This window comes from Centropristis striata, chromosome 17, assembly GCF_030273125.1.
Source record: "Centropristis striata isolate RG_2023a ecotype Rhode Island chromosome 17, C.striata_1.0, whole genome shotgun sequence".
In the NCBI taxonomy this organism is placed as follows: domain Eukaryota; kingdom Metazoa; phylum Chordata; class Actinopteri; order Perciformes; family Serranidae; genus Centropristis; species Centropristis striata.
In genome coordinates, this window is record NC_081533.1 from 9,296,278 (window position 1) to 9,311,393 (window position 15,116).

Sequence of the window (15,116 nt, forward strand, 5' to 3'; positions counted from 1 at the left end):
TCTCTGGACATCTGTAGTAAGATGCTGCAGATGTTTTATCAGTCTGTGGTGGTAGTGTGTTGTTTTATGCTGCAGTCTGCTGGAGAAGCAGCATCACACACAGAGATGAAGGCGGTTGGACAGACTGGTCTAAAGAGCTGGTTCTGTGGTTGGAGCCATGTTGGACACACTGGAGGAGGTGGTGGAGAGATGACCTGTCAACATGTTCCAGGCTCTCTCCTTTGCAGGATGGAGAGATTAAAAAGACCCTTCTCTCCTACAACCATCAGGTTGTCTCATTCTAACAGAGCTAACAGACTAACTGAAGTTCCCCTTGGGGATATAGGAATTAATTTTGATTTGATTTTGGATGTATTTGATATCTATGTGTCTGTACCTTGAGCTGCTGTGACAACTAGATTTAGATAAATATATAGTATCTTATCTTATAATTGTATAAGATGCAGCAGGTCGCCTCAATAATTGCACACTGTTAAAATAATTGCCTAAGTCATTTTTTGTCAAAATTGTTTTTTTTTTGGCTAAATCATCTCCTCATGACTCCGTCCACCTATGTTAAAATCGTCTACATCCTCAGTTGATCAGATCATGTGATTTTACCCCTTTAAGATAATGGCCTATGTCAAGTGTGTGACTTAAGCGGATTTATTATGCCTAAGTCAAAATAATTTTTTTTGGAAATTTAAAAAAAAAAAAATTTTGCAATTTTTTGAACATGCTTTTGTGACTTAAGCAAGATATGGTAACACTTTATTTAAAAGGTGTCTACATAAGAGTGACATGAGCGTGTCATAAACATGACATGGGATGTGTCATGAACATTTATGACACTTTGAAGTAACATTAATGCTCATGATACTTGTCATGTCATGTTTCTGACAGGCTTGTGTGACTCTTATGTAGACAAATTAAAGTGTTACCATAACTTGCTTAAGTCACAAAGGCATGTTCAAAAAATTGCCTAAGTCATTTATTTCTCTTAAGTTACATAATTTACACACAGTGTTATTACTATGCCAATAGCCATCCTTTGTTACATCCTTTTTGAGTGAAATGATCAATAAATGTCATATGTTACACTTTTGGTGAAGTTTTTTGTGTTTCCTGCAAAACTTGAAAAATTTAGCTAGGCGATTATTTTAACAGGGTGACGTTAAATACCATAAACGCCCAATGTATCGTTTATGTCACATCACAGATCTTTGACATTTAGTGGTAATACTTTTTTCTAAAACATCATAAATGTGTTCTATGTGGTCCACTTGGTCTGTAGTATATCCCCAATCATTTTCCTTTAACCCTCCTGTTGTCCTCGGGTCAAGGAATGAAGAAGAGGGAAGGACGCAAAGGGAAGTAAAAAGGGATGGAGGAAAGAAGGAAGGAAAGAAAGAAGGATGGAGGAAGGAAAGAAGAGAGGAGGAAAAGGAAAAAGAATGGAAAGGAGAGAGAAAGGAAGGAGGATGGAGGAAAGAAAGGGGAGGAGGAGAAGAAAGGAAGGAAAAAATAAAGAAGGAAGGAGGGAGAAAAGGAGGGAGGCAGGAAGGAAAGAGGGCAGAAATGAGGGAGGAAGGAAGGAAAGAGGGCAGAAAGGAAGGAGGAAGGAAAGAAAGGAGGGAAGAAAAGGGGGGGTGAGGGAAGGGAAGAAGGAAGGAGGATAGAGGAAGGGATGGAGGCGGGAGGGATGAAAGAAGGAAGGAAGGAGGAAAGGAGGGGAAATCAGGAGGAAGGAAAGAAGAGAGAAAGGAAAGGAGATAGCGGAAAGAGGAAAGAAAAGAAGGGAAGGAGGGAGGAAAGGAAGGAAAGAAAGAAAGAAGGGGCGAGGGAAGGAAAGAAGGAAGGAGGATAGAGGAGGGAGGAAAGAAGGAAGGAAGGAGGAAAGACGAGAGGAAGGCAGGAGGAGGGAGGAAAGAAGGAATAGTCAAAACAGATTGGGTCAATTTGACCCGGAAGGACGGCAGGAGGGTTAAGGCTAACTGGGTCTAGGTTCTTATGGGTTAATAATCATTTTATGCCACTTGTCCTCCGGCCACCGGGGGCGCTGTAGACAGAGCCCCCCTCTCCCTACGGGGCCTCCTCCTGAAAACACCGGGCAGGAACTTTGACCGGTGCTCCAGCACTAGCGTTAGCAGCCCGCTAGCTGTTTTCTGTACTATTTTCATACTTTTGTGTGTGTTGTTTCATATGCAGAGAGATGTGGTTTATTTATTTGCTCAGCTGGCTGTCGTTAGTCATCCAGATATCCTTCGTCACTCTAGCAATAGGTAAGTGTCCGCTGAGAGAGCTAACTGTTAGCTGGAGGCTCGCTTGCTAATGCTAGCAGAGTTAGCAGCTGAAGTTGCACCGTTAAACCGGGCTCCGTTTTACAAATTAGCGACTGTATTAGCACTGGGGAGTGTATTAACTATTACATACAAATGCAAATGGTAATATTGTGCCTCAAAAGTAAAGTTACGTGCATTAGTTTGCCGGAATACTGGTAGCCTGTTTAGCTAGCTAACGTTAGCTTTCCAGCACAGGAAGTTCTGTGCAACGAATACAAGATGCTGTTTTTTATTTATTTTTTTTACTTCTCAACGATAATTACTGCACATATTTAAATAATGCAAGCTATTCCATATACTCACAATGATATATTATGGTTAGATGTCTTCATTTTAATTAGTTTTAATGGTTTATAAGTGATACTTCTCCTGATTGTAATATTTACTAATTAGCATTTAGCGTTCTCTCTCTTTAGCTCTTTTATCGATAAAAACTAATCACTTGATTAATGCCTCAGGAAATAAAGGTTAATATGCTCATAATGTTGGTTGTGTAGCAACTACTAGATGAAGTAGCATCCAGCAACAGGTTTAGGAGGCAGAGTTAGCATGGATCTAATCTTCAAATCTAACAAGCATGGAGGCATTTTGGTTTGTTTACATTAGACAGTCGAGTTGACACGTTGGCGAGCTAACATGTGGTCCACCTGCCTGCCACAAGCAGTGGCAACAATCTATGGAGTATGTGCTAAAACTTTCACCCGTCCACGTTGCAAGTTTGTTACCTGGCCACGTAACACCTGCCGCACCTGTCAGCTGTCAAACTGTGTTAGTGCCAGTCACTCTCCGGCAGGTCTCTCACTCTGTTTGTTTGTTCTTAGCTGTTTATTCTCTGCATTAGCAAGAAAAGGCACTTTTTTATTTTTTTTTAATTTATTTATTATTTTTATTTGTAAAGCACTTTTCATAAAGAAATATCAAAGTGCTACAGAAACCAGAAACAAAATAAACAAAAGACTAAGAGAAAAATCAGACAAATTAAAATCAGCAATCGATAAAAAGACACAGGTCATAAAGTACATTAAAGAAAACAGCTAAAGGAGGAGATTAAGGTGCAAAGAAAATCATAAAAACATCCAGGGACAACCTAAAAATGCCTGCCTGAATGAAAAAGTTTTAAGCCCTTTTTAAAGTGTCCACAGACTGGGGTTGTCGTAAATGTTCAGGGAGGGAGTTCCAGATGTGGGGGGCAGCGGAGCAGAAGGCTCGGCCTCCCATGGTGCTGAGTTGATGGAGGAGGTTTATACTTTGGGACCAGAGGTTACAGGTGGATGAGTGAGGGGTAGGAAGGAGGTCTTTGAGGTATTGCGGGGTGTTATTTGCTGTAGAAGCAAAGGTGGGTGATGAGAGTGATCTTGTATGAGCGCTTTCTAATATGGCAACCTCTATCTATCTGTGTCACTTTGTGTCACCGCTTTTATTGAGAATTGGGGGTTGTTGGCAGTGGATGTTTCGGGGGAGATAGCAGGCCAACAATATAAATATAAATGTGCAACATAAAGGTGGTGGACGTCATCTGAAAGCGTGAGCCTGAAGATTAATTTTAGAAGCAGCTCAGTACTGTGTCAAGTTGTTCATAGACCTGTCACGATAATAAAAATTTTTAGGACCATATATTTTCCCAGAAACTATCATTATAAATGATAATATCGATGTTGTTTTAGTTTTAGAACGATATTGGAGCATAATAAGTACATCCTTTTCCACAGCAATTCATTTTTTAATCTCGAGAATATTAAACATTGGAAATGAAATGTAGTAAAGAAATATTGAAATATCCTAGATAAATATAACATAAATAAATAAACTACAATAAAAACAAATAAAATAGTCTTCCAGGCTCTGTTAACAAAACATTGCAATGAGATAATCATTATGTATTATATTATTTTATTATTAAAATAACATATAAACAGCTGGAATGGCTGCTTGGGAAATATAGGGTTTTTTTCAGCAATTCGTACTGCCTGTCAGACATTTGCAGCATTACTTTAAACACAACAAGGAAAAGCACAAAAAGTCACACATGCAAACCAACAATATATTAAGTCTAAAAAACCATCATGTCCATTTTTATATATATCGAACGATAAGTTGATATAGTAATAATCATGACAGGCCTAGTTGTTCAGGTCAAATGACTAAATAATTAAGTAAACCTATGAATGAGTTCTGGGTTCAGAGCATTAATGTTTGGCTTTCTGAAGTTCATTTCCATGTTCGAATATGTCCCATATTTGTTTTGGATTGATAACATTTGTTACACAAGTGCTGCATTATTAGTATTTTTTTTTAACTCAAGAATTGATGAAAATGTTCCAAAACCCTCCAGAATATTGCATCAATACAACAAGACCTTTGGAACAACATAGAAAATCCATGCTGTGATTTGGTTTGAAAAACCATTGACATTTTGGAGATTATTTTATTTTTGTATTTATCTGTATTTTTGCTAATTGAATAACTGCATTTCTGATCTCTACACTGCTTTGAAACACCCTTTTTGTCAAAATACAAATACAATTGTGATTGTATATTCTAGTGCTTTCAAATGTCAATTACCTGAGGGAAGAAAATCACCCAAAATTGCCCCATTAAACGTATATTTTATTTCCTCCCCTGACAACCTTTTGTAATTTGCCTCATTAGAAAGGTGTATGGACATGATTTATTACCATTGACTATATTACATAGCAGCTTTCCCTATCTTCTTACCTCCCATAAGCTTTGTAACATTTTAACAGTTTGATACTGTAATCAAACGAGGTGAAAGAGCATGTTTAATCACTGCTGCTTTCTTGTCAATAATCTCTTCTCCTCTTATCAGCTGATACTCATCAGATTCTTAGTTAAGGCAGTGTTATTATTAGTCCTTTTCTTTTTCATAAATCCAGCAAGCAGCAATGAGTCATATCATATTTATGGCGAGTGTCTTCCAGCTCGCAGACACGCATAAAGCAGTTTGCTGTCACTTCACTTCTCCCTCTTTCTTTCTTTTTGTCTCTATCTTTTGGAAAGTGAAAATTGGCTTTGCATGATGAAGCTCTGACTCTCCCATGAGCCTCTGCTCTGTGAGATTTCACATTCTCTGTGCCTAGCATAAATGTTTTGACATACAGTCTTTTTTTTCTGTGTTTGGCCTTCAGTGTTTGGGCTCAGTAACTGTGGGTCATGTCCGTGTTTCAGATGTATTTTTTTAAGAACTCACTGGAGTGACTCAACTGACCAGATATTATTTGTCCTGTGTTCTTTGCTTTGCCTTGGCTGTTGACTACAGCATGATGTTGAATCTCAGAAGCTTTTGGGTGCACACTGAAATTCGTCTTTAGCACTAAAACTGTCAAGTATGGCCTTGAATTTCTGGTCAGATTCACACTCTTCTTTATTACTTCTTTGATCAGTTTTTCCTCTGATACCACTTTTAGTTCAAAGTTGCTTTTAATAAAGATGAGCAACATCTATCTTCTGATAATTGCTAAGATATTTCTAAAGAAAAATGTTGATATGCCTCAAAGCAAAGTATAGAGCTGCAACAATTGGTCATCTAGCCAACTACTTCAATATTCAAGTAATAATAAGGGTAGTTTTTCATGCAAAATGGCAGAAAAATGCAATGTTTCAGCCTCTCAAATATGAAGATTTCTTTCTTTTCTCTCTTCTATATCATATTAAACTGAAAATTTTGGATTGACAAAACAAGAGATATGAAGTCATCCCCTTGGACTTTGAGAAACTACATGTTTCCTGAAGATGGAGAAAACAATTGGCAGATTAATCAATGTTAAAATTAATTGTGACTTGCAGCCTTGGTAAGGTATTTACTGTAAGATATCATACAAATCACCATCCTGGTAATAAACATAATATAGCAATGAGTGGCATATTTCATATATATCTTCCCTACCATGCTATTGAAATTAACAAATCACATTTAGTTTTTTTGGGAACCCTAAATATCATTTAAGTCTAGATGAATGTCAGATTAAGTTTAAATATTTTTAAACTTGCATTCTTGTGATATTTTGGGATGGCAGGATCACAATATGCTCCTACCTTTGAGTTAAACAACTAGAGGTTCTGACCGATCAGTCTGAGGAGCTTCTCGCGTGAACAGGTGTTGTTTGGGTTTGTTTGAGGACACAGAGAGGCAACTTTTCGTTCTAAACAACAGCGGTGGCGACTTCTGAAAATGTGGCGTAGATGCCACAATCGGCTTTATCACAACAGAAGAGTATGTCTTCATTAAAAGAAGAGCAGAGAACGGAACTGAGGGCTTTTCTTATGCCGAGTGGTTTCAGATGGTGATAGCCAGATGGTTCTTCCAGTCACCTGCCAGGTGGATTTTGAAAGTGTCTGCCCTTTTCCAAACAGATTCCAAAAGGGTTTCTCACAGCTAGGCCAGGCACGATAACACATTTTTTAGGACGATATATTTTCCCAGAAACTATCACGATAAACGATAGTATCGATGTTTTTTTAGTTTTATAATGATATTCGAGCATAATAAGTATATCCTTTTCCATAGCAAAGAATTTTTAAATCTCGAGAATATTAAACATTGGAATTGAAATGTGGAAAAGAAATGTTAAAATATCTTAGATAAATAAAACATAAATAAACTACAACCACACCAAATAAAATAGACTTTCAGACTCTGTTCACATAACATTGCAATGAGAAATAACACATAAACAGCTGGAATGGCTACTTGGGCAATATAGGTATGTTTTGGCAATTCGTATTGCCTGTCAAACATTTGCACCATTACTTTAAACACAACACACACAAAAAAGCACAAAAAGTCAATATATCGAGTCCAGAAAAAAACTGTCCCTTTTTAATATATCTAACGATATGGTAATCATTGTGACAGGCCTACTCACAGCCAACCAACAAATGAACGGCTTAAAGCTGCTCAATGAAACCTTTGGAAATTGTATGTTAATAAATACATTTGATTGTTAATCATGGCAGAAAAAAACAGGGACAGAGGATAAAATTGCTCACAAATAAAAGGTATGTGACACACAAAACACAATAAAGAGGACAAATAAAATTGTGTGGTTGTGTATGTAAATGCCTTCAAACTTCAATTATAAGATGCAAAAATCACCTAAAGTTGCCCTGTAAAAATAGATGTTTGAAACTGTCTATCAGGTTAAATAAATTTACCAGTGTAAACAAAAAAAATATCAATAGTTTAAACCTGTTATTTGTGTTGACAGAGAATTCTGTGGGGTTTTTTTGTTGTGTTTTTCCTGTTTAGTTGCTCATCACTTAATGTTTGTCTTCTCCCAGCTGCTGGCCTGTACTACTTGGCAGAACTAATAGAAGAATATACAGTAGCCACCAGTCGAATAATAAAATACATGATAATGGTGAGTAAGTGGGAATAGCGTTGCATCATTTTCTTTATTCACCTGTTTTTAAGAATATACTCTAATGAAATATATTAACAACAGCTCCTGTGTTCTGTTTGTGTGAATGTGTCCAGTTCTCGACAGGTGTGCTGGCATGTCTCTATCTTTTTGAAGGCTTCCCAGTGTTGATGGTGGGAGTCGGCCTCTTCACCAACCTGGTGTACTTTGGCCTCCTGCAGACTTTCCCCTACATACTGCTGAGCTCCCCAAACTTCATCCTCTCCTGTGGTAAATATGTGACGCACCGTGACATGCACATAAAAGTCTTTTTATTATTTCCATTCGGGGAAAGAGTGGCTGCTGGGAAAGTCTTAGGCCACGCCCTCTCAAATGGACGCTCGCGCAGCGTGTCTCCGTTACAGTAAAAGGCCCCAGAGGGATTTACGGTGACGTATGGTTTTCGATCATCGCGTAATCACTTAGGGACAGTTTCGACTGTGACGTCACATACGCAACGAATTAAACACGGGAGACGCAACTGTGGCCACTGTCCCTAACTGTGCACAACGTCCACCGCTGATCATAAACAAACCAGCATGGCTAATTATGCACAGCGTCGCCGCTGATCATAAACAAACCAGCATCTCTAACGGTACACAAAGTGTCCACCGCTGATCGTGAATTAACCGGCATCACTATCTGTGCACAGAGTGTCCAGTGCTTGTTGTAAACAAACAGGAATCGCTAAGTGAACACCTCCTGCAGCAGTAGCTATAGAGCTAAATGTTAGCCTATTAGCATTGTGCTACTGTGCACCTCGTTCTGCGATGCTGGACTGCACTATGAAAGGGCAGAAAATAACGCCTTTGCGGGATCACTATGAACGCCCTAGGTGAAAAGCCGGCGCAGATCTTTCCAGTTTATGTTCATTGTCGCTTGTGACTACTCGCTACTTCGCCTTCTTTTAAAAATGGCGTGTTGTTTTGGTGTCGAGTACTACGTCACATCCTGCTTAGCGTTCTGTCCAATCAGCAACCGGGTTTTTTTCAGGGGAGAAAATGGGCCCTGCTCTACGACAGGGCAAAAAAAAAAGTCCGGTCAAACGACCGCTCAAGGCAGCTCATATTCAAATTAGGGGCGTTTCGGCGAGTGAGACCAGCCTCATTCCGGGTATTGGACTGTAATGGAAACACCCCTATTGTTATTTCTTGTCCAACATTGTTTCTTTCTCCTTGTCTTCACTCTCCAGTGTTGGTGGTGGTGAACCATTATATGGCCTTCCAATACTTTGCACAAGAGTATTATCCATTCTCAGAGGTAAATTCATCTCAGATTTATAATCCTATGTACTGTTTTTCATCCTCTGTCCTGCAGCTGTATGGAATCAGCACAATCATGGCTAGAAGTGTGAGAAACTCAAAAGTGTCATTAATATTGGAGAAAAAATTTGGGTCTCCAAATGCTATACATATTTAACTATTTAAATTTTTCCAGCCTCTCCTGTCCTCTCCTCCTCAGCTCTGTGTAAACAGATTTTCAGTGAATATTTGTCACGTGACTGTTCGTCTCAGCAGAATCAATCATGGCTTCACAGTGTAGCTGAGGAGCAGAATTTAATGGTTTTTTTTATCAGGAAGTTAAAAGGAAGTCTAGTTATTCCAAATGGGTTATTTTTAGCGATATTTTAAAATGAGACATGCAGAATGAAGGGATTTTGACAAAATCTCAATTTTAAGGGCTGTCGGGAAAATTCAAATGTTGCACTAGTGCCTGTTTTTTCTATGATAAACTGAATTTTCAACAATCTCTTAAAGAAAACATAAATTTCAGGGGTTTAGAGGGTTAATAAAGTGCTTTTTTTAATAAGGGAAGGATTTTCTGCAATTATAATGTCTCCTGTTCTCATCTTTAATCCTGATTTGGCATCAAGGTGCTGGCATACTTCACTATCTGCCTGTGGGTGATCCCCTTCGCCTTCTTCGTGTCACTCTCAGCGGGAGAAAATGTGCTTCCGTCCACCATGCAACAAGGAGGTAAGCTTGTCGTTTCTTCAGCTGTATATTGTTTTTGATGTGATTGGAGCATTGGTAGCAGCTTAGGGATTTTCAAGAATGGAGGAAATATTTAGACCTCTTCTTCTTATGAAAATAAACATCTTCAAAACCCATTTTATACAGGTAAAAAAATGTAAATATCATGAAAAAGTTCAATATTTTTTGTCAATTATTTCAGAAAGTGAAACTCGTATATTATATAGATTCATTACACATAGAGTGAAATATTTCAAGCCTGTTTTTGTTGTATTTTTGATTATTCTGGCTTACAGATAATGAAAACACAAAACTCACTGCCTCAGAAAATTAGATCATACATAAGTTCAATTTAAAAAAAAAAAGGATATTTTAAACTCAAATGTCAGGCCTCTGAAAAGTATCTTCATTTCTATACACTCAGTACTTGGTTGGGCTCCTTTTGTATGAATTACTGCATTAATACGGCACCATGTTGCTCTGATAGCAGCCTTCAGGTCATCTGCGTCTGGTGTTTCTGACCTCCTCTTGACAACAGCCCATAGACTCCTATGGGGTTCAGTCCAGCCCAGTAACACCATGGTCACTGAAGCAGCTTTTGGTACCTTTGCCAGTGTGGGCAGGTGCCAAGTCCTGCTGGAAAATGAAAGCAGCATCTCCAAAGAGCTTGTGGAAGCATGAAGACTCTAAATTGTCCTGCTAGATGGCTGCTATGTTGACTGTGGACTTCAGAAAACACAGTGGAGCAACAGCAGCAGAGGACATGGCCCCAAACCACCACTGACCCAGGACTCACATATTGAACTTTTTCACAATATTCTAATTATCTGAGACTCTGAGTTTTGTGTTTTCATTATCTCTAAGCCAGAATCATCAAACTTACAAGAAAAACAGGCTTGAAATATTTCACCTTATGCGCAATGATTCTATATAATGTATGAGTTTCACTTTCTGAAATGATGGACAAAAACTTTTTCATGATATTCTAATTTTTTGACTTGTACCTGTAATGTTAGAAGTTTATTGTAATGGCAATGGAAGCTGTGTCCTTAAATGAAAAAGGGTCAAGTTTAGCACTTTATGTAATACTAGCCGCTTGGCTAATACTAGCCCCTGGGCTAATGTAGCCCGGCTATCTCAGTCGGTAGAGCATGAGACTCTTAATCTCAGGGTCGTGGGTTCGAGCCCCACGTTGGGCGCATAACTTTTTCAGCTTTATTTGTTGTTGCTGTGTGGAACTTTATACTCTATTTAATTTGTCCTTAGGCACAACTTAAATACTGTGTGTGTATATATATATATATATATATATATATATATATATATATATATATATATATATATTCTACATATTGTATATATTTCCAGTCTCTTCTTATTTCGATTTTAATTACATTTTCTTGGAGCTTTTTTCTCTTTTCTTTTTTTTGTCACTTGTAAGTTATTAGTATTATAAGTCAATACAGGGGGAACAGAGAAATACATTAAACAAAAAAAAGGAGATTACATTTTTTTATTCATTATTATTTATCCCTTCTTCTCTTTCCCTCTCAGCATTTGAGGCTTTTAATGATGTTTTCAAATAAAGCTTTGACTGTCTGTTGCTATAGAAATCTTTGATTTGAACAAAGTGATTGATCGCATTAAATTAGTGGGTTTAAAAAAAAAAAAAAAATTCTTTAATGAATATGACTCGTCAATTTCCAGTTAATACAGGTGCCCGCCTCCCTTTGTGTGCGTTAGTTATTTGATGGCAGAGAAAATTATGTGGCAGCAAATATGGATTGCAGCAGAATATTCTGTCAGATAAAAACATCTTGTGAATTTATGAATGAAATGATTACAACTATCTTTTTTAATATACTTTTCTTTTGGACTTATTGGAAATGTTTAGATCACACAAGCTGGAGTCCAATTCCACACATATTACAATGCTGATAAAAGTAGTGAAGACTTCTTTTAATAGATAATACGTTGATTAAAGCTTCATTATTTACAGTCCTGAATGTCTTACCTTCCAGGTGTCAGTTCAGTATAAAAACCTATTCTTTTTCTATGTTTTAGATGATGTGGTGTCAAATTACTTCACCAAGGGGAAGAGGGGGAAGAGGTCTGGGATCCTCCTCGTGTTCTCGTTCCTGAAGGAGGCAGTGCTGCCCAGCCGGCAGAAAATGTACTGAGGGGCTCGGACTCGGGGGGTCAGGGGGCGTGAGAGTGAGTGTATGTGTCGGAGAGTAAAGGGGAAGCAGGAAGGACTTTGGAATTTTGTTTCTGGATGGGACTAAAAACGAAACAGAGGCCAAAGTGGAAGAAGAGCACACGAAGAGGATGGACCAATGAACAGAATCGAGCTTCCTGCTGGACGAGCCCACGAGTTTACACAGGCCATGTTCCTCTCTTTGTTTTCTGTCTGTCTGTACTGACTGCCAACAACACCTACTAGGAGCCTCTTTGTGGGGATCTTTGTCCGTAGCGCAATGCTTTCCTATTGTCATGTTGGACTCCTCCATTTTTTAAGCTTTGGTATTAAAAATATGTATGTGCAGGGTCGGAGATTAACAACCACCAAATACCTGTAAGTTTTGACTTTGGCAGATAAATCATCAGTTTTTTCTTCCTGAGATGAGATCTGCTGTCATTTGTGCGTCGTAGATCTCGCGTACTACACTAAGTAGCATTGAAGACTGACAGGTTAGGAGACAAAACAACAATGGAAACTTTGTGTTTTTGGGTTGGAGATAAAAGGAAACGGCTTGATGGGGTGGTTTAGATTTATTAAAGTGGAGTTGTATGAGGTGCTTATCGATGGAGCCCGACCGAGATTTTTGAGACTGATGTCGATACTGATTTTAGAGGGAGAAATTAATCGATAACTAATGTCTGGTGGCTGATATTCAGTCATGAAAAAAAAATATTAGACCATTGTTTTCTTCAATTTCTTGTTCATTTTAAAGCCTGGTACAACTAAAGGTACATTTGTTTGGACAAATATAATGATGAGGACAAAAATAACTCATAAGAGTTTAATTTAAGAGCTGACATGTAGCCATTTTCCATGGTTTTCTTGATAATAACCAAAATCATTATCAAGAAAACCATGGAAAATATTTTTGTTGTTATTATATTTGTCCAAACAAATGTACCTTACTTTGTACCAGGCATTAAAATGAATAAGAAACTGAAGAAAACAAGGGTGGTCTAATAATTTTTTCCGCGACTGTAGTAATTTTTTGTGATCTGGAATAAAAATAGACCTTTTTTATGTGGATTTCGCTCTGATTTTTCACCACTCAGCTACTTTCTCAAACATAAAATGATATATCTAATATTTAACTATATATATGTAATAAAGCTTTACATTACACAAACCATGAATTACTTTGTCAGCCAATTTCTATAAATGATAACTGATAAAATAAAGAAATAGGAATAAAATAAGTAGCTGAATAAACATCATTGCTGTTCAGTTTCAGTCAATTGCTTACTATTAAAAAGATAAAAGAATGGAAAAAATGAAGCTAACTCCATTTCTAAATCGCGCCAGGCAATTTCTACTTCTGCATTATATATTGTGTAAAAAAACGTTTTCATAGCGGCACGATAGTATCTGTCTGGCTCTACTTATCAATAGTCACAGTAGATGGTGATAACAGGAACTGGCTAACAGATCGAGGCAGCGGTTGACGAGCAAATTCTGTTTTCTGTGAGGTTAAAATTGCGGTTTTGTTAATGGAGTCTGGTAGAGTAGATAACAGCAACAGGGCTGTCTGAAGGCAAAGTAAAACTCAAAATATTCTAAATATAGCATACACTCCTATAGGGAGCTGTCACACCTGAGCTGTTTGCTCCGCTTAAAACCAACTTGTGCGTTTTGTCAGATAGTCTGCTTAGTTTTTGCTGGTGTGAACGCTCAAACTAACTCTGGTGCGGACCAAAGAGTTGAACTCAGGTCCGCCAAAAGACTCTGGGGGTCTCGGTTCGCTTCTGAGTGCACCAGAGTTCAGGGCAGAATGCGGTCCGAACCGAAACTCAGAGCTGGGTCGAATTTGGACGGAATTTTGAGAATCAACACGAGGAAAGGAAGTGGCAAGCTTTAAAATAATGTCTCGTGGACAGACGTGGTCCAATGATGAAGTCAAGGTCCTAGAAATATGGTCAGACGATCATACCACAGTTGGTTGTGGCTACACACAAACAACAGTCTTCAAATTGTTTGGCCACAGAATGGAGGCTAATGGATTCAATTGCTCATTAAAGTTCCCGACTTGCTTTGAAAAAGTTTCTCTCACATATTCCGTCCAACAGACGAAGGACATTTGTTTACAATGCTTAGTGCGTTTGATAACACAGAGTGAAAGTTGCCTCAAACCGATATTGTTCAGGTTCACTTAGGGCTGGGCGATATGGACCAAAAGTCATATCCCGATATATTTAGGCTGAATATACGATATATATCCCGACATTTTATCGCAAAGTGAGAGCAAATGTTCAGTCAAAGCCAAATTTGACATGTCACAAGTATTTTTATTCAAATCGTTTTTTTAACATAAATACTGTATAACAACAGGAGTACCTTTTTTTAAAAATGAAAGCTTCATGAAGTGCACATTTAAATGAAAAAAATATCTTAAATATAAATAGTCTATGAAATCAAATAGGCCAATCTTCTTCTGAAATAAATATATTCATGTGAGAAAAGAAAAACGAACATTACAAAAGAACTAAATATGACAAACCCAAGTAAGAGCAGCATTTATATATATATAAAGAAAGAAAAAAAAATAACTATATTGATATATGTGATATGGTTTAGCATTTAAAAATATATCAATATATTTTTTGTATCGATGTATATCGCCCAGCCCTAGATTCACTGTGTCGGTACGCCTGCTTCTCCAGACTGGGGGTGTGCAGACCATCTACTGACTATAGAGAAAGATAGAGTACCTCATACAACCTCACTTTAATAAACCCAAACTATCTCTTTAAAGGTACTTTATGGCTAAATCCTGATGTCTTAGCTTGAAATTGTGTCGTGAAGTGATATAGGAGGGGTTAAAAGTGGCAGACAAGAAAACTTTAAATGAGAAAGAGCAGTTAAAGTTGTTCGGAATCTTTTTCCGATCAACATACAGTCATGGAAAAATGTATTAGACCACCCTTGTTTTCTCCTTGCTTTCTTGTTCATTTTAATGCCTAGTACAACTAAAGGTACATTTGTTTGGACAAATATAATGATAACAACAAGTTTAGTTGAGTTGAGTTTAATTTAGGAGCTGATCTCTAGACATTTTCCATGGTTTTATTGATAATGATTTTGGTTATTATCAATAAAACAATGGAACATGTCTAGATATCAGCTCTTAAATTAAACTCTTACGAGCTTTTTTTGTTGTTATCTTTAT

General features: G+C 37.6%; 1 protein-coding gene and 1 non-coding gene across 2 annotated transcripts; both read left to right on the forward strand.

Moving 5' to 3' along the window:
* Positions 1–1,913: 1,913 nt before the first annotated feature.
* Positions 1,914–14,475, forward strand: tex261 (testis expressed 261). Its single transcript, XM_059355098.1, has 6 exons — positions 1,914–2,261; positions 7,620–7,699; positions 7,816–7,969; positions 8,931–8,998; positions 9,612–9,714; positions 11,776–14,475. Exons 1-6 carry the CDS (start codon positions 2,192–2,194, stop codon positions 11,889–11,891), a joined length of 591 nt encoding a protein of 196 aa, XP_059211081.1. The 5' UTR covers positions 1,914–2,191; the 3' UTR covers positions 11,892–14,475.
* On the forward strand, positions 10,838–10,910 carry trnak-cuu (transfer RNA lysine (anticodon CUU)). The gene has a single exon. It is a non-coding gene; the product is annotated as a tRNA-Lys (tRNA).
* Positions 14,476–15,116: the final 641 nt, after the last annotated feature.